We start from the raw sequence: 24894 nt of genomic DNA, 5'->3' as shown, positions 1-24894 counted from the left end.
CACCTCTAATGTGATCTAGATTAATGAAGAAAAAAATTAAATTAAAAAAACCAAAAATTACCGCAACGTTAACACTGTTCGGATCCACCGTCGCTGGTGGTGGTGCCACCCCATGCTAGAACGGATATGTGCCATTGCGGATTAATTTGGACTAGGTGATAATCTAGATTCCTACGGCCTACTCGAAGACGCAAGTAGAAGTCTTTATAAACTACATAGGAAGTCGATGGTGCAAGTTACAAATGTCTTTTACGTCTTAATGAATTAGTTTTTTAGTTTCCGCACAATCAGTGTTCATGAAAAATGTGTCTCAGCTTAATATCGTCCCGTTTCCGGTTTCAAAAATGCCAGTAGAGGGCAAGCACAAAAGGAGAAACTCTGCCTCAAAATAGAAAAAATAGCTTAAAAATATATATATATATATATAATTTACTTTTGGCAAATTGTAGAAAAGGGATCAATTTGTATGTTTGAGAAAATGATAGTTCGCGAACACTTATTCAGAAGCAAAATCCACCTCCTTCCTGTCTATATTTGCCTCAGCTAATGACGCAACTATTGCTTAGCATAGCAACCTGGACTCATAGGGCTGAGAGGAACTCTCTCTCTCTCTCTCTCTCTCTCTCATCACCCTTGCTCCCCAGATTTCTCCCCTGCGTCTATCATCATCCTCTCTCTCTCTCTCTCTCTCTCTCTCTCTCTCAGTGCCTTCGATGTCTCTGCTTCGCATTGCTTTTCTTCTCGACTCTGATTTGACTTGCCATTCACCGGATTTCCATCAGCCATCACGGGCCTCCTCTGGTTCAGGGCATCATTATGATAATCATCTTCATGGTCATTAAGTTTCTGCTGCTCAAGCTAGGAGAAGAGGCTTCTGCGATTCAAAAACGTGGAAGAAGAAGAAGCCGCCTGCGCAGTGCGAGCTACATATATAAAGAAAGAGCTGGAAAAGTTAAAAGCTGGAGGAGAAAATGGGAGATGAGAGGGACGGCGAGGAGGGTGGTGAGCGTGATATGCGAGGGAGACGAGAGAGAGGGAGACAGCGCAAACTACATATACAGACGGGCTGCCACCGAGACCACGCCAATAGTGACGCAGAACGAGAGCTTCAGCCAGTTCTACGCTCCTTTCCAGCTTGGTACACCGCCCACCGTAGTAACGGTAATTGTGGACATTGGCTCCCAGTTGACATGGCTCAAGTGCGCAGATGTATGCCTCGATTGCGGGGATCCTACAGGAGGTACGTCAACGTAGCTGTGTTAACACTACACACTAGACTGACGAGAGAGAGAGAGAGAGAGAGAGAGAGATAGGGAGAGCCTCACACACACACCTCTCCTATGATCAGCAGGCTACCTTATACGCCGGCTCAGAAGCAAAATCCGCTCCGCTCTCGCGGAGAGCTGGATACCACGCACCGTAGGCAACAGAATGAGGCGGTGCACGAGGCCCATGAGGCGCGCGACCTCGAGAAGGAAGAGGAGAGAAACCTGCTGGAACCAGTCCGCGCCGGCGCGAACTGGTTTCGACAGGTTTCGTTTCGACAAGTTTTAAAAGGAAAAGCCTCAGTGTAGCGATTTCATAAAAAAAAGAGCGCCTCACACACACACCTCTCCTATGATAAGCAGGCTACCTTGTACGCCGGCTCAGAAGCAAAATCCGTTAAGCTCTCGACTCATAGCTTTTTTGGCATGCTAGCCGCCCTGCGAGAGCTGGATACCACGCACCGTAGGCAACAGCATGAGGTGTTGCACCAGGCCCATGAGGCACGTGACGTCGAGAAGGAAGAGGAGAGAAACCTGCTGGAACCAGTATGCACCGACGGGGACTGGTTTCGACAGGTTTCGTTTCGACAAGTTTTAAAAGGAAAAGCTTTAGTGTAGCGATTTCATAAAAAAACAAACACAAAAACTTGCATGATATTGAACCTATTGGAATTTACTACCTACTCGCTCACACTATATTATTGGCTCGTTTTAAGTTTTATTACCTCGGAATCTCCAAGGGGTTCTTCTGCGTCCTTGCCTTCTGTACAATGAGATGTAAAACCACAGGTGAATAAAATCTCCAAGGATTCTTCTGCGTCCTTGCCTTCTGTACAATGAGATGTAAAACCACAGGTGAAGGGGAGGATTTGAACTCTCACAGCTACATACAAAACGTTGATCCTTGCACTAGCCAACTCACTCCTCAGCCAGTCATGCTTCACACTGGTAGTGCGATAAATACAAAGAAAATTTGTTTCTCGCCCTGCTCCATGCGGCACTGCCGTTGCCTCTTAAGTGTGCTATTTTCCCCTAGCCCGCCTACGGCAAGTTGTTGGTTGCCGGTCGAACCACCTGCCACCTTTCTTTCTGTGCTCATCGCCCAACACCTTTCTTTCTCTGCTCGCCGGCCACTACCTACGAGCTCCATTTCTCGCTAATTAATCCTGAAGGCTTGCGTGCGACCCTTGTACCCTGTAGCTTCTGCACCCTGCTGTCGGCGGCCCCAAGCCTGGTTGACGCCTTCTGAGCACCGTCATCTCTTCGCTTGGAGACGGATCAGCTCAGATTCGCTTTTTTTAACCTTTTTCATCATTGGGTACCCCCTACTCGCTCACACTATATAATCTTCATTCATTGTTTAGATTCCCTCGAATTTCTGTCTCCCCCTTTCTCTTACTCTCATAAAATGGCAATTCGAGAGTTGAACCCTCTCCATTTCAGTGCTTGGATAAGCCATCCAGAAAAACGTCCATGTTGCATGTTGAGGCGTCCTCTACACTTTCATAAAATACTAACACCCCCCCTCCTCTGTGTGTGTGTGATGGGACTGGGAAACTCTGTGCCAACTGTCTCGTCGTAGCTTTCCTCTGCTTACTATGCTCAATTGTTTTGTGCTCATTTGTTGCCAAGAGGCCCGTATCACCTGAGCGACTTGCCTGCCCTATGCACTGTTTGGCTCCGCCCACTCTCCATCACGCGCCTTCCCTTTTCCTTCCAATGCAAAGGTTTCCTTTTACTTCTAAAACTAATGAGATAAATTTTTGATTTTCTCCAATTGGGTACCCCCTACTGGAACCGGTCCGTGCCGGCGCGCCGGCGCGGACTGGTTCCGACAGGTTTTAGTAGGAATAGGCAAAGTGAGGCCTTTAAAAAACCTCCCAAAAGCAATTTAGCTGGCAGAAAAGTCTTCGAAAACATAACCTGTATAGCACCGGTTGCCAATGCGAGCAGAAAAGGCTTCGACGGTAAGTTTTTCTGTGTGCAAAGCTTCAAGGAAAACTTAGTCGACTTTAAATTGCATGTGTTGTGTGTGGAAAGGGCACTTGGCACTAAGCATGCACACTCTACATAGAAGGCGCTTTCCACCCGCTTGACTTCTCCATGATAAAGCAGGAGCCACTCCACTTTAAACACAACTTTAGAACAGCCCCAACAAGAGCACCTTCATTCCTCCCAATTGTGAGAAGTGTAAATGCTAAAAGACTGCAAGAATCCAAAATTCCAAGAAGGAAAGGGTGCTAAGAAAAACTACTCAGATATGAGCAAGAGTGAAGACCCATGTCAATGTGCCAAAATTTACAAGAACGGTATTTGAATGAATGTGTTCAATTAGAAAGATTGCAGAGGTAGGGCAAGGGGTTGATTGCAGAAACAATATGCACATGAATCCCAGGCTAGCATCCTCAAGTGCCAATTTGCAAAGCTACTTCAAAGAGCCAAATTGAAGAGCATGTTGTCAAAACCAACCGTAACATTAATGAGACAAGTTGTGACTTGTTGTACATGCTACAATATAAGAATATAATCAAGGACATCCGTAACATAATCATTACTAGTCAAAATATTGAAAAGAATGTAGAAGACTGAGTGCGCTTTCATGTACGATATGTACATTAAAGTTGTAGTTTGAAAGCCCAAAAAGAGTTAAAGGAATTAGCTACTCATCCAAGCTCCCTCGACGTTGACTATTATCGCCAGCCTGCGTACTTGGCCTACATGTCCTAATAAAAAAGACCATGCCCATTAGCCTAAAAAGAGGTCCATCGTGTCAAACTCTAAAGCCCTTTGTACTTATATAAGGTTCTAATATGCAATGCTTTTTGCGCTTTGGTATGCACATTTTTCCCTAAGAGCCTTCGTTGCACTCCCATCAATTTATCAAGGGTGTTTCTCATATTCGCTTGGAAATTGGCTTCGCTCGGTTTTCTTTGCTCGTTAATTTGAAAGCCCCCCGCTCAACTAGCATAGTAAGAGGTTACCTTATACCATGATGCATTAGAGACTTGTTCTTTTAACCAAAACATACATGAATTCAACATTTGCAATGCAAGTATTTTCATCCAACTGGGAATAAACAATCCTAAAATATGAATTATGATGAGATTACCCACTTATAAAATAAGCATGAAAATGAAGCATGTAATGGAAATGGTCTATGAACTTTGAGAATAACGGAATTAAGAGAATTAGAGAGAACATTTTTGTGACATTACTTTGAGAACATAGAGGGTGAACTTAATTGATGGTAGCAACATAAACATAGTACTTAATTAACTTGACATGAATAATACTTTTGCAAGAGAGAGAGAGAGAGTATTAAAGAACATGACAATAGTTGAGGATTGGATTTACTTCGAGACAATCCCCCCTCCAAAAGGCATTTGTATTATAGATTCTCCCATGAAGAGAGAGACTTGGTATAATACAATCTTTGGGTTCCTTGTGACCTTGGTGATGCTATGAAGATGGGAAGCTTCATACATCATGAGCATAATTACATAAACTTTGCAAAAAGCATTCACTATCCCAAACCTCAGTCCCAAGGCCTCAAACACCTTCGAAGGTGGAGAGAGCTAGCGGGGAATGAGGGTAGGGAAGAGGAAGAAGAATCATCCATAGGAGAAAGAAATAGTTCCTCACTTATCATCACTTTTCTTGCTTAGCATAGCATAAAAGCATAGTAATGAAGATGAAGAATATGGTAAGCTTAAGCATTGAAGCATGGATCTTGGTTGGATTTGCATTCCATAGCCAAGATTGTTGGTGTAGGCTCTCAACTTCTCAACAACCTTGGAGAAGGAGATGGAGCTCTTGCACTTTGCACTTCACACAATGAGAGTGTGTGTGTATGTGTGTGTGTGTATGTTTGTGGGAGACTATAGCCCCTCTCATGCTTAGTCCACACCTCTCTCTCTCTCTCTCTCTCTCTCTCTCTCTCTCTCTCTCTCGCTCTTGTATTATTTAATTATATCATTTGGACATGTGTCCTCTTTTGCCTCTTTGAGAGAAAGAGCTTAATTATTTCTTTTTATGCATCTAAATTCTCATTGGACCCCTTTAAAGCCTATCCAATAAGATTCAAGCACATCTGAGGGCCACATGTAGAGGATCGTGACATGTGTCTTTTATGCTTCTTAAGATATCATGTTTGAATTGAACACTTCAAGCACCTAGTCAATTAAACATGGAAACCGTTGATGCCTCTTGAGAGGTTATTTTTTTAATTGAACACTTCAAGTACCTTAGTAATTTAAGCATGAGAAGCACCTCAAGCTTGGGCAAGGTTCCCACAAACACCTTAGTACCTCATGCTTGGGTAGGATTCCTACCCCAAGGTCAGCCCTAGCTTGCCTAAGGTCAAAGGACTTTTTAACACTAGCTTTTGGAGGTCTTTAATGAAGCTAACATTAAGGTCTTTTAAGCTCCATTAGATGCACATTTCTCTTTGATAGACTACCTCCTTTTGAACCCCTATTGAGATGTAACCATCTCTCCTTTTGGTCCCTTGCTGAGGTAAATCTAGAAGCACTTATTGCACATTGCTCTTTGGTAGACTGTCTCCTTTTTTGACCCCTATTGAGATGCAATCATTTCTCCTTTTGGTCCTCTACTGAGATATGTCTAGAAGCACATATCTATATGCTAACTCTTGTTCCCTTTTTATTTTCCCATATTAAATAATCAGTTTAATATGAGAAAATCATTTGGTAAAGTTAGATATTATATTTAAGACATTACCTCTCTCTTGAAATCATAGTCGTCCTGGATCATGAGGTAGAGAAGATAAAGCCTAAACATTAGTCCATGTTTCTTAGTAGGTAGAGAATCCCTTTTTACCCTATGATATCATTCCAAAATGGATGACTAATCCATTTGGTGCTCGGGAGACTTAGCTATCGCAAGCATGTTTGCTCTTTAGTCCATATCATACTCCCAAAGTAGAGTGACAAATTCTACTTAGTGTTTGAGTGACGTCATTATCACAAACATGATTCTAAGCATGTATACATCTTAAATTTTGTGCACAAAATAAAAGAAAGAGAATGAGTCTTATAAGACAAAAACATTGTTAATTTAAAATGATTTTTCATTTGCTTACTCTAGTGTAGCATTGTAAGCATTGGCAAGGTTCATTTTATCCTCAAGCTAGGTTCCTTGCATCCCTCTAGCATCTTTAGAAGGATAATCCTTAAACTTAATAAGATATTGTCATATAATCTTACTGTTTCTTAATACCTTGTCTTCATGTCATAGGATGGACTCAGATTGAAGTACTTCTTCTTTATCTTTGATTTTTGGAGGTTTTGCAACTATTGCTTCTTTTGGTGGTGCTCCTTTGTAAAGCTTAAGTGAACTCTCATGAAAAACATTGTGCATGAGACAATGGTTGGGAAACTTTAATTGATAAGCCATCTCATTGATTGGCTTAAGAATTTAAAAGAAAAGAGCATAGTATCTTTTTGCTAGTTTAGCACAATACTCTTGGTGGCTCGTAGGATTCTTGCCCGTAGTATGCCTTAGATGAGCCTTGAAAAACTTTAGCAAGACCCAATCATTTTTCTTAAAGGATAAGGCTAGCACAATACTCTTGGTGGCTCGTAGGATTCTTGCCCGTAGTATGCCTTAGATGAGCCTTGAGAAACTTTAGCAAGACCCAATCATTTTTCTTAAAGGATAAGGCTCTTCTTTGCTTCTTAGTAGTAGCCCTTTTTGCCTTTGTTGTGAGATGGATATAACCTTTTTCATCTTTGAAAAAGATTCTTGTAAATCTCGACTATATTCATCAACAACGAAGACCTTCCCATATACTTTAAGTAGTAAGGGAATTTTGGATCTTTACTCTTTAACTTCGAAAGGTGCTTTCCCTATAGAAGTATATACAATGTCATTGCACGCATACTCTATAAGAGGTAGGTACTTCTCTCATTTAGAACGTTGACCTACTTCCATGACATAGGGTTTTAGTAGATTCAAGAATAGTTAGATTAGTTATTTCACTTTGGTCATCTGTTTGTGGATAATAGGCCGAAAGAGAAATTTAATCTACTTCCTAGATTCTCAAAGAGACCCTTTTAGAAATTACAGGTCATTCTAGGATCTTTGTCCGACACAATGGATGTTGGCAAGCCATGATACTTAAAAATTTTGAGATCTAAAGAGGGTTGCCGTTTGATGTGTCTTAATAGTCTTTTTGACGGGCATAAAGTGTGTTTTCTTGCTAAGCCTATCAACTAAAAAAATATAAGTTGCTTCCCTCGATCAAATTTCAATTTTTGGTATGCCACGCATTTTGAAACATACTCTTGTATGTTTACTTTTCATGGTAGACCAACAGAAGTACATTTATACTCCTTGAAGAGTAGATTATGGAATCCCTCTTTGCCCCGCATAAGGAGAAGCATGGGATTCATACATGACTTTCTTATTGTATGGGTGAGTAACACATAGCCTATTTCCATTTGGAAGATAACCATCCTTCAAGGTGAATGGTTCATTTTTTTCCCCTAATGCAAAGGTTGTAATTACGTACTTAAAAGTCTCAGACAATAGCACACTCATCTATCATAAAAGGTAGATCATTGTGAGTTGCTATAGACACCACATTTACCCTTGGCCGTTGTGAAAGTGTATCGACCACTTGATTGTGCTTGCTAGCAATGTGAGCAATATAAAAATAAAATTGCGAAAGAAAATTTTTCCACCATATTTGTTTGTCGGAGAGCTTGGTTTGCGTCATGGAGTTCTTGAGCTTTGGTGGTCTGTTCATAAAATGAATGGAGTTCCCAATAAATAGTGCTTCCATGTGTATATGACATGTAGAACAACTACAAGCTCTTTCTCATAAATGTTTAAAACCTGTTCATCTGTATTGAGCCTTCGGCTCTCATATGCTATGGCAGCATGCCCTTCTTGAAGCAAAATTTCTCCAAGGCAATCACCACAAGCATCACATTGGACCTCACATAGCTTTGAGAGATCTGGAAGCATAAGGACTGGTTGGGACCCAAGATTCTCTTTGAGCTTGTCAAAAGAATTTTGTTCTTTAGCAGTCCATGAGAACTTATGTTCTTCTTTGTTAAGTCATGCAATGGTCCTGCTATTTGAGAGAATTTTGCTCTGAAACGTCTATAGTATGCAGACATACCAATAAAGCTTCTTAGCTCATGTAGGTTCCTTGGATTAGGCCATGCTTTTGTTACCTCCAAATTTGATGGATCCATACGGATACCATCTTGAGAGATAATGTGACCTAGATATTGAATCTCTTGTAGGAAAAAAATCACTTTTCTTTTGATTACTGAAAAGCTTATTCTCTCTCACAATTTGAAAGATTACCTAGAGGTGTCACTTGTACTCCTCAAGAGTGGCCTGAAGATTTTTTTCCATCGTGAGTTTGAATGCGGCGGGAGCATTTGCCAGGCCAAAACTTGTAATTTATCAAATAGATCTTCTACCCACGGCCCGAGAAATCTTTTTCTTTAATAGTGATCCTATTTAGTGATCTATAGTCGACACACATGTGATATGTGCCAGCTTTCTTTTACACTGAAAGTATTGGTGAATAGAATGGAGAGGAGGTAGGCCTCACCATCCGTTTTTCCACCAATTCATGCACTTGCCTCATGATCTCCTCTTGTTGAGCTTGTGAAACTCAATAAGGAGGTTTATTAGGCAGTGAACTTCCTAGTAGAAGCTCTATTGCATGGCCGTCATTCCCTCATTTGAAGATAACTCACTAGGGATGTCATCAATGAAAACATCTTGGAATCATTGAGGACAGATCACATGGGAGACGGATCTATTGTAGCTTTGTGCACTTCAGCAAACTACAGGAGATGGGAGTACCCACAGGATTGATGCGCAGACTACAGGAGATGGGAGTACCCACAGAGCTGATTTGGGGGATTATGGCATTATACAAGAGAGAAGAAGAAGAAGAAGAAGAAGAAGAAGAAGAGTGTGATGCCCTCGTTCGGGGCGTCGCGGGAAAGGGACTGCGCCGGCTCACCTGCGATGCAAACGGGACCTGCAGGCAAGCAAACGCACATACAAGAACGCAACTTGAAAACTGAACACAAGAGGGACACGAGAGTGAGGGATGAGAACGAATGATCAATATCATAAGAAAGTGCCGAATACAAGGGATGCAAGTAATCACTTGAAAACGGGGCTGGCAAGTTGGGGGAAGTGGCACATACTTCCCTTATATACACCCCCGGGTTGAGAGAGCTTGACGCCCACGTCAAGCCGGGGTTTTGAGAAGTGCCGATACAAAAGTTGATGCCGAGGTTTTGGGGCGGATATTTACAAGGAGGGGAGTTAGATGTTGCCACCAAAATGTCTAGCTACCTAGGGTGATGCTAGTTACAAAGTGGGGGGGAGGACTACTCTATGTGGTTGTCATTTAGTGGGTTGTCCTCCTCTTCAATCGGCATGTTGTAGAAGCACAGCACAAGGGGTCTCCCAAGTCGGAGCATGATTTCTTCATGTACCCAAGTGCATTTCGTCATAGGGAGATTTCGCTATTTGACATAGAATAATTGTCCCCGGCGCCCAAAACGCGACTTTAGGATGGCCTCCGGCTCATGTGGCAGGCCATCCTTTACATATTCGGGGAGGCTTCTACCATAGGTGTTATCCGGCATGAACCTTTTGAGTAGACTTACATGGAAGGCGTTGTGGATGTTGATGTGTGATGGGAGGTCCAGCTTGTAGGTGATGTCGTTGTAGGACTTCAGCACTTTGTATGGCCCATAGTAGCGGTGGTTGAACTTCGGGGAGAGGCCTTGAGGGAGGGTGATATTCTGGGAGCTGACGAGGACTAAGTCACCTTCTTGGAGGAGTTCGGCAGGACTTCGCTTTTGGTTGGCGTATTTGGCGATGCGTACCTTGCTTTGCTTGAGACTCTTCTTTGCCCTTTGCATGCGGGTTTTCCATTGTTGAGGAAACTCTTCACATTCCAGATCCTGGGCATGCACGTCACCGGTTGCCAGTGCAAGAGGTGTGATGACTTCTTTACCTGTGGAGAGCTCGAAGGGGGTGTAGCCAATGCTTCTATGGATGGAGTTGTTGTAGTGGAATTCCAGGACGTCCATGTATTCGGACCAGTCCTTCTGATCTGCTTTGACGTAGCTGTGGATGTAGTCTTCAATGCCTTGGTTGACTCTTTCAGTTTGGCCATCGGTTTCTGGGTGGTAGGCGGAGGAGAAGTGGAGCTGGGTTCCTAGCAGCTTGAAGAGCTCGCGCCAGAGGTCGCTGAGGAAGCGGGTGTCGCGATCAGAAACTATGGCTAAGGGAAGGCCGTGGTATTTGAAGACTTTGGCGAAGAAGTGTTTGGCTACTTGGTAGGCTGTGATGGGAGGCTTTGCAGGTATGAAGTGAGCTTGCTTGGTGAAGTAGTCGACGACCACCATGATGGTAGTGTGGCCGTGGGGAGGGGGGAGGTCGACGATGAAGTCCATACTTACCATGTCCCAAGGCCGGGAGGGTGTTGGCATGGGGTGGAGGAGGCCAGCAGGCTTGACTCGTTGAGCTTTGACCAGTTGACAGGTTGGGCAGGTGCGCACGTAGTCGATTACATCGTCCTTCATCTTTGGCCACATGTAGTGTTGATGGAGTTTTTCATAAGATCGCTTCTGGCCCCCATGTCCAGCTAGCTTGCAGTTATGAGTCTCCCACATGAGATCTTTCTTGAGCTCTGGGTTATTGGGAATGTAGATTTTTCCATGCGCATAGAAGAGGTTATCTCTGACTTCAAAAAGACCCACTGCAGCTTTACCAGAGATGTGGTCATTGAGCATGCGGAGGACAGCAAGATCAGCTTTTTGAGCGTCGAGGATGCGTTGGCGTAGCGTGCTGGTTGCTAAGGAGATAGCATTGAGGGTAGGCATTCGACTGAGTGCATCGGGCATGACATTTGTGGAGCCCGGTTTGTGGATGATCTCGATGTCATATTCTGCCAGTGTATCTTGCCACCTGGCTTGCTTAGGGGTGATTTTTGGTTGTGTCTGGAAGTACTTGAGGGAGATATTATCTGTGTAGACCTTTGTGTGCTTGTCTTGGACATAGTGTCACCACTTTCAGAGGCAGTGGACGACAGTGAGCATTTCCTTCTCATGGGTGGTCCATCTGGTCTCCACATCTGTGAACTTGTGGGACTCGTAGGCGATGGGTTGATTCTCTTGCATGAGGACTCCACCAATGGCACCATCGGAGGCGTCGGTGTGGACTTCAAAGGGTTTGGTGAAGTCGGGTAGTCGGAGGACGGGTGTACTACACAGGGCTATCTTCAAGTTCTCAAAAGCCTCTTCTTCTCTAGAGGTCCACTGAAAAGGTTTGTGGCCTTTGGTTATCTCTGTAAGTGGGGCGGCAATCTTGCTGAAGTCGCGGATGAAGTGGCGTGTGTACTGACAGAAACCCACAAACTCGCGGACTTCTTTGATGGATGTCGGGGGAGCCCACTTGATGACGGCGTTGACTTTCTTAGGGTCCACCATAATGCCTTCGGACGTGACGATGAAGCCCAAGAACTCGATTTTCTGGACAACGAACTCACATTTCTCCAGCTTTGCATAAAGTTGGTGTTCCCGGAGGCGCTGGAGTACTACTGCGACATGCTTCTGATGCTCTTCTAAGGTCTTGCTGTAAATGAACAGATCATCGATGTAAGTGATGAGAAAGTCGTCAATCATGTCACGGAAACTGTCGTGGATTATTCTGCAAAAGGTGCCAGGACCGCCGATGAGACCGAAACCTAGGACAAACCATTCCCAAGAGCCGTAGCGTATGCGGAAGGCGGTCTTCGCAATGTCTTTAAGGGCGATGCGGACTTGGTGATAGCCTGAGCGAAGATCGATGCGCGTGAAGTACTTGGCACCCTGCAATATGTCCAGGAGGTCTTCTATGAGCGGGACTGGGTACTTGTTTTTTATAGTTATTTTGTTGAGGGCCCGATAATCCACACAGAGCCGCATCGAGCCATCTTTCTTCTTGACGAACAGAACTGGGGCCCCAAAAGGAGAGCTGCTGGGCCGGATGAAACCTTGATCCTCCAATTTCTGGAGTTGCTTCTTGAGCTCTTTTAGCTCGGTGTCGTTCATGCGGTAGGGGGCCTTCGTCGGGGGTGTGCTTCCTGGGATGAGGTCAATTTCATGTTGAATTTGACGGGGAGGGGGTAGGCCGGGGGGGAGTTCTGGAGGCATGACATCCTTGTACTTCTGAAGGATGGGGGTAAGGGAGGGATCACCCACTTTGGCTTGCTCGATGGTGATGGAGTTGAGCCTTGCTGTGGGCTGCTCTTGTGCTTGCATGATGCAGAGGTGAACTTGAGCTCCTTTCTTGAGAGCCTGCTCTGCTTGCTTTGCACTCATAAGATTGAGTCTGGGGGAAGATGTCTCTGGGACTTTGTGTTTGCCTTTCATTGCTGCTAACTGAGCAGGGTCTTGGCGGTTGATGGGAGGGGTTTTGGTTTGAAGATGCGCCTGGCGGGTGAAAGCTTGCTTTGTTGTGAGTCTGGCGCCTTGTACTGTCACTGCTTTGCCCTGATTATTCATCAGCAATTGGTCCACCTTCATGCTTAGGAGTGCAATGAGGTACTTGTCGTTGAAGGAGAGACCAATGATTGCCTCAAAGTCGTCCATTGGGACCACTATGAAATCAAGTCGACATGTGAATTCACCCATCTCGATCCTGACTTGACGGGCTGCCTTTACATTGTTATCCTTTCCTTGGGCAAACTTGACTGTCGTTTCATTGACGGTGGTGAGGCGTAGGCCCAGGTGCGCGGCACATTGTGGTGATAGAAAATTGTGTGTGGCGCCTGAGTCTACCATGATCCACTGCTGCTGGGATCCAATTGTTGCCTGGACATATAAGTTCTAAATGTCCGTTATTGCGGCGGCCATGCATTGCGGGTGGAGGGAAACTGCTCCAATCCGGGGTTGCTGGTTAGCGACAGGGCTAGCCAGTTCTTCGACGCTTATTCGGGGGGGGGAGGGTGGTTCTTCGATTTGGATGGTATTGGCTTTGCTAGACGAGGAGGCTGCTTGATTACGCTTGCGTACACAAGCGTAGTAGGGGCCATGAGCAATCTTGCAGTCACTGCACCAGACGCGATCGGGGCGCGGGTTGTTATTGTTGCCCTTGTAGGTATTGGGGACAAAACTGCTGGACATAGTGCTGTAGGAATTGCTCGCAAAAGAGCTGCGCGGTGGTGAGCGGGGTTCGTTGCTTTTGTTATTGGGTACCAATCCGCGGCCTAGCCTGGCGGTTGGGTTAGTTGAGTTGTTGGGGGCAAAATGGTTGGGGCGAGAGTTATTCGGGGGAAAACCTGGGGTTGAGTTTGTATCCCGTAGTTTTTCGGCCATGTTTGCGGCCACTTCCCAGGTGTTGGGTTCTGCTTCTCTACCTCGCGACGGGCCCAGGGCTTCACGTCGTACAGGAATCCATGTAGCCTGTCTGCTATGTGCATAAGTGGAAGTTGAAGCATCAGGCGACGGTACTTGACAATGTAATCTGATATGTGGGCCTCTTGGCGTAGATCGTGCCACAAATCTCTGGCTTTGTTTTCTTCATTCTCTGGGACAAAGTAGTTGAGCATGTCTCTTTGTAAGTCTTCCCAGTCCTCCCAGTGCTTTGATGGCTGTTCGGTGAGGAACCATACATAGGCGTCGTCGGCCAAGAAGGTTTTGGCCACTTGCACCCATCGGCGTCTGCCTATGTTGTTCCACTGCATGTAGTCTTCGACCTCGCTGAACCACTTGTTGAGTTCCAGTGAGGTGCGATGGCCTTTGTATTTCTCTGGGAGGAAGGGTTTGAATTTGCCTAGTCTGTTTTCATCAAGGCTGTAGTAGCGCCCTTCACTTCGGTCATCCAGGTAGCCTTCATCTTCGTCGACTGTCTCTAATCTTCCGGGCCACGGTCGTCTTTGTGTGTTTCGCCGCGTGTTGACATTACTGGGACCCGGGCGGTCTTCATGTCGCTGGCCTAGTTGTGTTTGCAGTAGGTCGCTCAGATTTGCCGTCATCACGTTGATTTGGTGTTCTACGGAGGCCATGATGCGTGTCTCCAATCTTTCTTCCATTGATTCTTGGTAGTCTTGTCGCGACTTCTTCTCTTTGTTCTTCTTCGGGGCTCTATGCGGTTCCGGTTCAGTCCGATATCTTTCTTCATCTTCTTGATTTCCCGCCATTGGGGTGCTTTTGTGGCCGGAGCCGAGGAAAATTCAAAAATATCGAAAAACTGCGAGAAACGGTTTGAAAACGTTGAAAAACAATGAAACAACGCAAAACGGGGTCCAAAACGACGAAACCGTGAAAAACGGCTCAAAAACGATGAAAACCGGTCCCAAACGGTGTAAGACGGAACAAAACGAGGTAAAACGTTGAAAAACGATGGAGAACGTAGAGAAACGCGTCAAAACCGGGCAAAACGGGCCAAGAATGCGGAGAACGCGATGAAAACGGGACGAAACGCGGGTCAAACGAGGCAAAACGGTGAAAAACTGTGGGGAACGTGGAGAAAACGCAAGGAACGGGACAAAACGGGGCAACACGGACCGAGAACGCGAAAAAAACGTGAAAAAACGAGACAGACGAGCCGAAAACGTGGTGACAACCACGGACCGCGGGCCGACGTCGGGTCGGTGGGGATTCGAGCCGAAGCTCTGATACCAAGTGTGACGCCCTCGTTCGGGGCGTCGCGGGAAAGGGGCCGCGCCGGCTCACCTGCCATGCAAACGGGACCTGCAGGCAAACAAACGCACATACAAGAACGCAACTTGAAAACTGAATGCAAGAGGGACACGAGAGTGAGGAACGCGAACGAATGATCAATATCATAAGAAAGTGCCGAATACAAAGAACGCAAGTAATCACTTGAAAACGGGGCTGGCAAGTTGGGGGAAGTGGCACATACTTCCCTTATACAATACAGAGAGTTTTAACGTCGTAGGAAACTATCCCAAGAGACTTTAAAGAGAGAGAGAGAGAGAGAGAGAGAGAGAGAGAGATTGATTTGTCCCCCAGTTTCCATCTTGCTACAATGATGCTTCCCTAGCTGGCTCGTGCTCGGCATGAGCATACATTTCCACTTCATGATGATGATGAGGAGGAGGAGGTACACCATGGTCTTCTTCCACGTTTAATGGAGATGCAAGCAGGTGCACGCTACGGTTGCTATTATTCTTTGGACTGCCAGCATTTCTCTTGGCTCTTGCCTGCCAGTTCATCACTGCTGAGCTGACCACCTCATCGAAGATGGTCTTCTTCAAGTGCGATCCCATCTGTCAGACAAGTTTTCATCCATCAGCTTAATGCATTCCAAATCTTTTGAGAAAAGTGAAGCTCTTGCTCTTCAAGCATTGAGCCAATTCAATAATGCGCACAAAAACAACACTCCAAATCTCTTCCTCTTCAGGCATTGAGTAAACCATGTGTACAAAAGGTTTTCTAGCCTTTTTGACAAATACCTGGGATACAAGTGCATATACCGGAAGGGCAACCAATCCGCAAACAAGCTGTACCACAATCCTGCATATTTTCAACATTCAAAACATGACCTTTGCATCTTAATATTGCATACACATGCTGAAGTAGAGAATATGGTTAACATCTCGATTCTCACCCAATCACGATGCGCCTCAGAAGCGAGATAGGCTTTCCATACAAGCAGTTATAATCTGTAAAGGTAAACTGAAGATCCACACGACAATGCGTGGTTAGCCGATTTGCAAGTATTTCTACTTAAAACTTATACCCTTCCTACCTCAAAATCTACCATGGAAAGGGCAGAGTCTGACAAAAAACTACCCTCCGGCCATATGCAAAAGCCAAATGGGAAGGGCCAAGTCTGACAAACGTATGTGCAAGACATTTGTACATTGGATGCTACACTTATTAGAGATTTCCTGCTTGCTTCTTACCCAAGCCCATATGGCGTACGCACTTCCTAGAGCATTCTGCAATGAAAAAAAGGCTAAATTTTCAGTTGGCAAAATTGAGACCCCCTAACAAGAGTTACTATCTGGCCCATAATGGACACAAGGTATTGTGTTTTGCACAGCAAACCTGAAACACAATGAAGTGGAAGCAATAAAGCATGAATTTTGGCTTGCCAAACCAAAAATGCTTGTCATTCGGCTCTACATGCGGAATGCCTTGAACGATACAATGCTGCTCCAGGATCTCATTCGCCATCTGCGTCAGGATGTACTGCATCTTCGTACCTACAATCAGTACAAGCTGCTCCAAGGCATAGTTTCATTATAAAAATGCTGAGGCTTGACAAACTTGAACCTTTGGAGAAACATAGCAAATTCTGCACAAACATAGAGATAATTACCAGTAGAGGTATCAATGTAACAAACACGTTTGTTTCCCAGCCTGAGAAAGGGAGTTGGTAGTTAGGAAAGGAAAGACATGTAGAAAATTGTCTGAAGGATGGAAGTAACATGTCCATGTAATGTAGCAAACACATGCAATACCATTTTGTGTAAAAAATGTGAGAATGTGTGCTTTACCATTTACATTTGCCAGCAACCAAACAATCGCATATATCCAGAGTGCGGTACTGTTTGCACAAAGGGTGCAGATTAGATCATGCCCTTAACATACTTGCAAAATGTGGAAAATATCCTTTAACTAGAGAGTCAACAAGTGGAACAAGAGAATAAAACAAAGAGGTTCCAAGAGCCTGCTTCCTTTTTTTCAATATTTCTATACTTCACTGTCTGCCATCTCCTCCGCTACGATTGGTATCAGGTGAATGAAAACAAAGCGCGCCCAACTTCAGCACGAGGTTGACAGCAAACAAGAGAGAATGCTGCACAAACCTTATGCCCACAACATGCTTGAAATCCTCTTGAAACGACCTTTGAACATACTTATGGAAATTGAACGCACGGTTGTCTCCAAAGTGTCTCTGAATGAGGTTAAAAACAAAAATGTGAGTCTCAATCGTATGGTAAACATGCAAGACCAAGTATGACCTTCATTTCTAACATGAGTGCTTCCCTTTGTCTGACTCTTGCATATCATCACCATATAAGGCGGAACAATAAACTGTTCTTTATAAATAACCTAAGTGCTTCCCTTTGTCAGTCTTTAAAATGAAAACCGTCATCACAGCAAGTTTGACAGAATAGACAACCATTTTATCTCCACAAACTCTCCTTGAACAGACCTTGCTTTGACAAGAAATGAAATGTTAATATCAATGTTCTCAAAAGAAGATCTAGAGTTTGAAAAACATCACCCAACAATGTTCATTTTGTTGCAAGCATGTCCGAGGAGGGGGTGCACCTTGTAGGTATGTGGGTGTATCACGTGAGCTTGACAGATTTATACTTACAAGAAGAGCATTTTAAATTGACTTTCAAAAAAACTTACAGGTATCATATACTGGCTCATCTCTTATTTTATTTGCTCGAATCTCCGGAGATAGATTCCCGGGAGATTCCTGCCGTGCACCTCATCACAGCAGCACATACAGCATGCAAAATCTTTTCTCTGGAATCGTGGCAGCTGCGTCCGAATTCAAAAGCTCTTGACCTAGCCAACCCAGAGTGAGCCCTTTGCTGAATAGTGAGCAAATGAGCAACTCTTTACTTTTTTAAAAAGGTCCTTCTCCAGCTCCCATACATGCCCGTGCGGCTTCCCTCCCACATGTCCCTCGATGCTCGTCATGTCGCGCTCGCAACTCATCTTGTGCGTGCCACATGCCATCTGACACAATCGTCTGTCATCCAGCAGCTGCATGCGCGCGCGCACAGAGAGAGAGAGAGAGAGAGAGAGAGAGAGAGAGAGATGGCCTCCTCAGGCGGCAGAGCTTTTTTTCCTTCCAAGAGATTCCCCCTTTTCCAAAATCATAGGCACATATTTACAGGTTTTTGAAGAAAGAGTGTGGTTTTATTCCAATCCACCAAATGTGTAAAGGATTTTTTTTATTACGCTATGATCGCAGGTGATATAGAGGATTTTGTAAGATGCACCCCCCGAGCAAGCGTGCACAGCAGCACCTGATGATCCCTTGTTACCCATGGCAAAACAACTTTCACATTTCTCATCATCTAATTCCAAGAAAAGTGTTTTGCCAAGAAACTTTTACCTTGATGAATCCGGAGCGAAGAGTGATGTAATCTGTTTCAGTAACTCTCCTGAAAAATTGCGTGAAAAAAGCAGCCTGCACAAGCAAAGCCATGGTCAGTTTGGAAGAATTTCCTATGCTTTGCTATCTTCTCTGCAAAGAATTGAAACTCAGGAGAATTAAGTAACTCTTTTCCTATGCTTTGCTCTCTTCTCTGCAAGAATTGAAACTCAGGAGAATTAAGCTTGCAAAGCGTGCCACAACCTTTGCTCCATAAATCCATAGTCGCTATGCAGCACAAACATCCGAATGATCTACAAATGTGGTTTGCTTCTTTCCAGGTCAATGCAGACGATGCAAAACAGAATCTTTGTTTAACTGAATGATCTACAATGTGGTCAGTTTTGCCAATGTGGTCATAAGAAGACTAACCATCCAAGGAAGCCGATGCAAACCATTTTTTCTCTTCCTCGACTAGATAAAGAAGCAACTACCAAGGGAAAATCCTCTGTAGAGGAATATGGACATGTTTCAACATCTTACCCCATAAGCTGCAGGTGGACATCTAAGCCATTTATTTGCCGCACGATTCCGTATAAAGGTCGTCTGATGAGTGAGTCTTGCAGCACCTTTTTGAAGAACAAAAGGACATGAAAAGCCATTAATCAGCAGCTCAATGTAAACATACAAGGGCCTCCTTTTCATGCCTAAAACCATCAAAGCGACAATGTCTTGATTAACTAGCTGGTCAAGCTTCAAACATTTTCATAAGTTTGAAGAGCTCTAATAGGCACACCTTCAGCGGTCACCTTCTTCTCCCTTTCCGTCGCCTTCTCTTCCCAACCTTTCCAACGTCCCACCTGAAGAAAATTATCGAAAGGATTCCTCACAAGAACGGAACAGTTTGACATATCAATTCTGGGTACGAAAAGAATCGAAACCTTTACCGCCCACATTCCAATAGCTATGATAATGAGAGTGTAAACGATATGAACAACTGCGAGAATGAAGATGAAAATGTGCAGGTCGTGCATGCTGCCTGTGGTCATGAAGGGTACATTGCCCTGCACGTGAGCCAAAAGACAGTTACCCATTAGTCATGAAATGTATTTATGCCTTGCACAATGCACAGCCACTAAAATCTAACCAAACAAACCATTGAAAACCATGAAAACTGTAATCGAGCCAAGGTGCCAGCTTTCCTATTCTCTATAAACTCTCTCTTTGGCCTTTAAAATGATAACTAACCGTTTTGCATGTCGGAGCGGTCGTTGCAGCTGCAAGCTTCCTTTGTTCCACATGTATTGCATCATGAACGGAATATGGTGTCTTCTTTGTGTCCCCGTAGGAATGCTCGCAAAGGCGGGCATATTTGAACACTTTCTTTGGGACACACACTTTTGCAAATGCACTTTGTCCAATTGCAAGAAGCAGCGATAGAATTCCCACCATCAACAACTCTGTATTCCATCAGCACAACCAAAAACATGAATCCATGTCTGACAGCTGCAAGAGCACAACTCTGACGAGTACAATTTGCGAGAGAGGAGTATGGTACTTCACCATCTTTGATCTTTTCAAATGCGCGACGAAGGGCTGCATGATTGTACTTCCCAGCATACTGAAATGACATTAGGCACAACACAACCGACTTGTTCTCATCATCACCTTGATGTATAAAAGCTTGAATAGTGTAGATGATTGGAGTAACGCTATACTAATCACATGCATAATAAAATGTTGTAAGTGAGTGTGTGTGTGTGCGCGCGCGCGGCAGCAAGACGAGGATTACATGTCCAATGCGATGGATGACTCGCTCAATGATGATGGAGATGAGGATGAAGATGGCGCAGGTGCAGGCGATTGCCCAGGTCGGTGTGCGCAACAAGTTGGTGCTGTCATCGTCGCCTGCAGCAGCCATTACGCGCGCCCACAGAGAATCGACGAGGAGGGTGGTAGTAGAAGCTGATGACGGTCAGTGGAGTAGAGTCGAGTGTCTGATGATTAAGACTCGAGAGAGTGAAGAGCGCTCCACACTCGCTCTCTCTCTCTCTCTCTCTCTCTCTCTCTTCTTTTGCAAGTTGGCTAAGTCAAGAGCGGGCCTTCAGCGTCATATGTTATTGGCCTGTCCCACGGGCAAAGGCTATAGCGATGCATTGTCTTTTTGTTGATTAAAATATTTTTGGCCTGTCCAAAGGGCAAAGGCTATAGAGATCACTTCTCTTTTTGCTGACTAAAATATTTTTTATTTTTTATATTCATTTTGTGGTTTTTTATCAAGCACCGCTTTGTCGCATGATTAAAGTATCCTAAGTGGTTGGTAGAGGTAGGGATATGGATTGTCGATGTGTAACATTTTTATTGGCTTATAATGATTTTTGGAGGGAGTGATAAGACACACTATTTAGGTTTTCAAGGAGCTCATCATTTGGATGTAAAGCGACGTTTCTTTCTTGTCTGCAGCAACAGCCACAAAGGGATGGCGAGCTCGAGAGGGTTGCTTAGGTGCGCATTCTTGTGTAGACCCCTTCAAGACAGTGAGGCCCATAGGGCCTGCCCTCACTCTCTGTGTGGTCATCGTCGTGTGCATGTAGGGGTGCTGAGAGGTAAGGTGAGACTGCCATCGCCGCCCATGCATCCAATACCCTATCTCCCCCTCGCTTGCAGTGAGCTCTTACCTGTTTTTTGTGTACACCAGCGCATGCCTTCCCTGCTTGTTCTGTCCGTGGAAGTCGAACAGCCTCGGAATGCCTTTGCTGCACAAGACTGCATTTCGCCTTTCTGTAGCCACTATGCCCTCGCTCACATAGAAATCGAAGGTATCTTCGTCCCTCTCTCTCTCTTCTCTCTCTCTCTCTCTCTCTCTCTCTCTCTCTCTCTCTCTCTCTCTCTCTTGCTGTGCTTTGGCTTATCTGTTCTTCTTGAATCAGGTATCAGGTATGGGGCTTCAAGACTACGATGGGCCTACACGGTGTCAGCCCCGTTGCCTTTCGCTTGATAGCTTCAGCATGTGTAGAATCCGCTGCAGAAGTTGAGCACATCTCCGCATTGGAAGTCTTGGCATCGAAATTCTCTGCTCGCCCATTGGGCCTTGCTTCCCGCCGCTTCCACAGGGCTGATGACTAATCCGTATTCATGAGCATCTCAAGAGCTTGTGTTTGAAGATGGGATACTGTTATTGGCCGGGGCTGCTGCACTTCTGCTGTAGTTGATGCTCATACTATTGCAGAGGTAGTTGCATTTATTTTTCCATTCATTTGCACTATGTCTATCTTGCTTTGCTTATGCATTTGTATTTTGTGTTTGTAATTTTGCTTCGGATTGCAGGGCAGTAGTAGCTATCCAGGTTTGTTTGCTGGGACACGGCTGCTGAGAGGGGTTGGGACGCAGTGCGAGCATTACCACTTGGAGTTAAGTTAACTAATTATTGCCTTTAGATAATGTCAAGGTTTACATAATGTTGAGGTTTCGGGTATGGACTGGGGCCGGATATCTTTGGCTTTGCTCCATGTCTTTTTCTATATTTATTTGATGTGGATTGGAATCGATAACTGGGTCAATAGTCTGATCGTGACGCAAGGGGAAGCTTTGATTGTTCTTCTTAGTATTCAAAATGTTAAGAGTACATTCCGATTTGTTTATTCTTGTTATCTATTATACCAACCGTCTGCTTTGACTCTGCAGATCCGCCGATGAAAGCTTTTTTGGAGTACCTACACACATACTGTCGATCTCAGGCCACTTGGTTATTTGACACCATGTTCAATTCTGGTTTGTGGCTAAAGAAGCTCAAGGCTTCTCCTTGTATGCACCAGTTGACATTCACTGATGAAGCTGATGAAGCTAATATGCAAGTCTGTTTTCTCATTAAGCTGAGTGACGAAAAGAATTTAAGTAATTCAAGAATTTTCTACTTTCATCTCTCAGTTTCGCAAGGAAAATCTTGGAACAGTAAATGAATTTTCCTTTTAGACTTCCGTGATAGCATCTTTGATGCTTAAAATTGGTTATGTTTTTTATATTATTAATTCTTTCATGGTGACGTGAGAATTAGTAGCCTTGTTTCCATCCCCTGTTGTCTTGTCCTTATGGTTAGCTTTGTATGTAGTATGTGTCATGTTCCTTTGTCCTTGAGTATTTTTGTTATGCCTCTACAGGCAAAGGAATAGAGCCTTTTATCAACGACTTGCTCTTAGTTTATCGGGGATTTGCTATGATGTCTGCTCATTTGCTATTCATCTCTAGATGAATAGAGATGAAATAAAAACAGACTGAGCATTAAAAAAAATGGTACTACTGGATAAACTGTGATGATGACTATATACCCAACTATGGATTCACATCCTTCATGTCAGGTATTCTGTTCTGAGCTTATGGGATAGGGAAAGACAAATGTCAAGGCGGAATTTAATTGCACTTGTGATAATTTTGTTTAGTAATTTCTTATGAATTCTATTTTGTTGCTAATTTGTTTTCAAACTTAGAATAGAATCTCTGAGCAAAATAGTCTCTTTCGTATTATAACTTTCCATTAAATATTTATCAAAACTAAGAAAATATTATTGTACACAAACTTAATTTTAATATTATAAAGCAGACAGGTTAATAGTATTTTTGAGAAACATGTTCTATCCTTATTAAAAGGATAAGGGTTTTGAATAGAACTAGGTTTTTTTAATGTAGTCAAGAGCTTTTAATATTATAAATAATAAGTCTAAATTTGTTTTTTTTGAAACTTTTGATAATTATAAAATCTCCTGAAATAAACATGTCGCCCATGATAAATGCACCATCCTAGTGTATATTTGTTGACTATAATATGTCATTTTATTCCGATTTATTGTGAGATATTAACTTACTCTTTTAAAAAGAATAAAATAATTACTGCTTACTTTCATTGCTACCAAGATAGGTTATAAAGTTGCCCTCAAAAAACGTGCTCTCTTACTTTAAAAACGTGAAATGATATCTTCTCATTTATGAAAAGATATTGCATCATCTTATTGCAATCTCTCTGCTTTGGTTTCTATACTGAACGTGAGGCATTGGCTCCCATCATAGAAACACATGCACTATTCCTCTCCACTGCTTCTCTTATAGCTCTTATATAAACAACTATCTCTTGCAATATACATATGCTATTTCTGAGGCCTAATTCAGCTCTTCTTGCTCATAGTTGCTTGCAATTCTAGCTTTATATACCTCATACAATGGATACTCCCATAAAGGGTGAGTACTTTAACAAGATTTTATTTGAGCTGTGATTACCTTGAGCATGTGATCTTGAGCATTGACATGAGCATATGTTTGTAGATGTTAGTTTTGATGATGCACTGTATGAGCCCGAGCGTGTGGAAGCACCTTCATTGCAAATAGAGCTTCTTGAGAGTACGAAGTGTAGCACTGCTGTTGATTTTTCACCTTTGTCTCGAAACCTCAATCAGTCCTCTGAATCTTCCCCGCATAGCAAAAAACTTAGCCCAAGGGGAAAGTTGACTAAAGCCTCTTCTTCAGCTATAAAAAAGGCATTGCTCACAGTCAGAGGTAATGCTTGCTGTTTTTCCTATTGATTCAATAGAGTATATTGCTCACACCAATGGTTGTTTTTAGGTAAAGTGACTAGGTGCTTGGCAGATACCTCATTCTCGTCCCCTCTGATAAAAAATATAGGCGAAGAGAAAGATGAGCCTAATGTTGAATCTTTCTCTTCACAGATAGCCATAACCCCTGCCCTAAGAAACTTAGCTATCTCTAAGTTGTCAGAGACTGCAAATTTTATATTTGCATTGGAAGGCAAAGTGCTCTGTAAGTATGGAACTTATAAAATACCCAAGTCTATAACTTTGGTAGATACCTGCATGCAGACCTCCTTGACAGAGAATCTCGCCATACTGTGACTTTTGTTGTGACTGAGATATACCTCTCAGACTTTATCGAGGCCTTTGATGTCCATGATTACGTCCGTATCGAGGGGGCATGTGTAAAAAGGGATGTTGCAAAAGACGGTGGTACCTGCTTGTGGGCTTTGTATGCAGATGCAACTACTTTGGTTGTTAAGGCAGAGCCTTTCGAGTGCTGCCTCTACCTTTATCCAGAACAGAAGATCAAAGAGTTGTTGACCCAAAGTTATAATGCTAACGAGTCGGTGTCGACTGTTGCATTCATTGTCCTCAAAATAGAGAATGCAACTAGAAGTGATGGCCCTCCTAGTTTTTGATTGACTATTGCTGATGGGCCGTCAGCAAGCAATCGAGCTAGTGTAAGTGTTGACCAACCTTTAAATTTATAGTGCGTATCTTTTTTCTGAGATTCGTTTTATGGCAGCTTCTCTTTGTCCCAACACGGCGCCTCGACTATCAACTTATGGTCAACGAGGTCAAAGAAAAGGGATTGTACACTTGTGTTGCTCGTAACATCAATGTCTTCAAGCACCTATCAAACACTCTAAGTGTCATCGATGCTACAATCTTGTGTCCATTGCCTCCTTCATTGGCTGATGTCTTTCAAGAATACTTGCATAAACAAGTCTCGAATTTAGGCTTTG

The 24894-nt window shown here is 43.7% G+C and overlaps 2 protein-coding genes across 3 annotated transcripts; both read right to left on the bottom strand.

The window, feature by feature from the left end:
• Positions 1 to 11347: 11347 nt before the first annotated feature.
• LOC147428909 (uncharacterized) lies at positions 11348 to 14457 on the bottom strand. The gene is made up of 2 exons (XM_086494959.1): positions 13597 to 14457; positions 11348 to 13129 (listed from the first exon to the last, which is right to left on the bottom strand). Exons 1-2 carry the CDS (start codon positions 14455 to 14457, stop codon positions 11348 to 11350), a joined length of 2643 nt encoding a protein of 880 aa, XP_086351085.1.
• A 619-nt stretch (positions 14458 to 15076) lies between these two features.
• LOC147428908 (MLO-like protein 9) lies at positions 15077 to 20403 on the bottom strand. Of its 2 annotated transcripts, XM_086495192.1 has the most exons (15): positions 20143 to 20401; positions 19914 to 19971; positions 19599 to 19810; positions 19298 to 19414; positions 19147 to 19210; positions 18894 to 18979; positions 18372 to 18446; positions 17098 to 17186; positions 16786 to 16835; positions 16608 to 16648; positions 16334 to 16507; positions 16189 to 16224; positions 15891 to 15958; positions 15736 to 15796; positions 15077 to 15549 (listed from the first exon to the last, which is right to left on the bottom strand). In XM_086495192.1, exons 1-15 carry the CDS (start codon positions 20269 to 20271, stop codon positions 15304 to 15306), a joined length of 1506 nt encoding a protein of 501 aa, XP_086351318.1. In that variant the 5' UTR covers positions 20272 to 20401; the 3' UTR covers positions 15077 to 15303. The 2 variants fall into 2 exon arrangements, 1 of the variants encoding a protein (XP_086351318.1); XR_015185803.1 differs by lacking the exon at positions 15077 to 15549 and having other exon boundaries at positions 16032 to 16224; positions 20143 to 20403.
• Between the last annotated feature and the right edge of the window lie 4491 nt (positions 20404 to 24894).

This window comes from Adiantum capillus-veneris, chromosome 22 (genome assembly GCF_014529385.1).
Source record: "Adiantum capillus-veneris isolate H3 chromosome 22, ASM1452938v2, whole genome shotgun sequence".
Lineage (NCBI taxonomy): Eukaryota > Viridiplantae > Streptophyta > Polypodiopsida > Polypodiales > Pteridaceae > Adiantum > Adiantum capillus-veneris.
This window is presented reverse-complemented; position numbering and strand designations above follow the sequence as displayed.

What these genes read in the sequence shown, in the direction of transcription:
- LOC147428909 (XM_086494959.1), bottom strand. Translation starts at nt 14,457, where the DNA reads ATGGCGGGAAATCAAGAAGATGAAGAAAGATATCGGACTGAACCGGAA. An exon ending in GGATACAAACTCAACCCCAG is followed by an intron (nt 13,130 to 13,596) that starts GTTTTCCCCCGA and finishes TTATATGTCCAG; the next exon opens with GCAACAATTGGATCCCAGCA.
- LOC147428908 (XM_086495192.1), bottom strand. Translation starts at nt 20,271, where the DNA reads ATGGCTGCTGCAGGCGACGATGACAGCACCAACTTGTTGCGCACACCG. An exon ending in GAAGAAGGTGACCGCTGAAG is followed by an intron (nt 18,980 to 19,146) that starts GTGTGCCTATTA and finishes TTCTTCAAAAAG; the next exon opens with GTGCTGCAAGACTCACTCAT. An exon ending in GTCCACCTGCAGCTTATGGG is followed by an intron (nt 18,447 to 18,893) that starts GTAAGATGTTGA and finishes TTGCTTGTGCAG; the next exon opens with GCTGCTTTTTTCACGCAATT.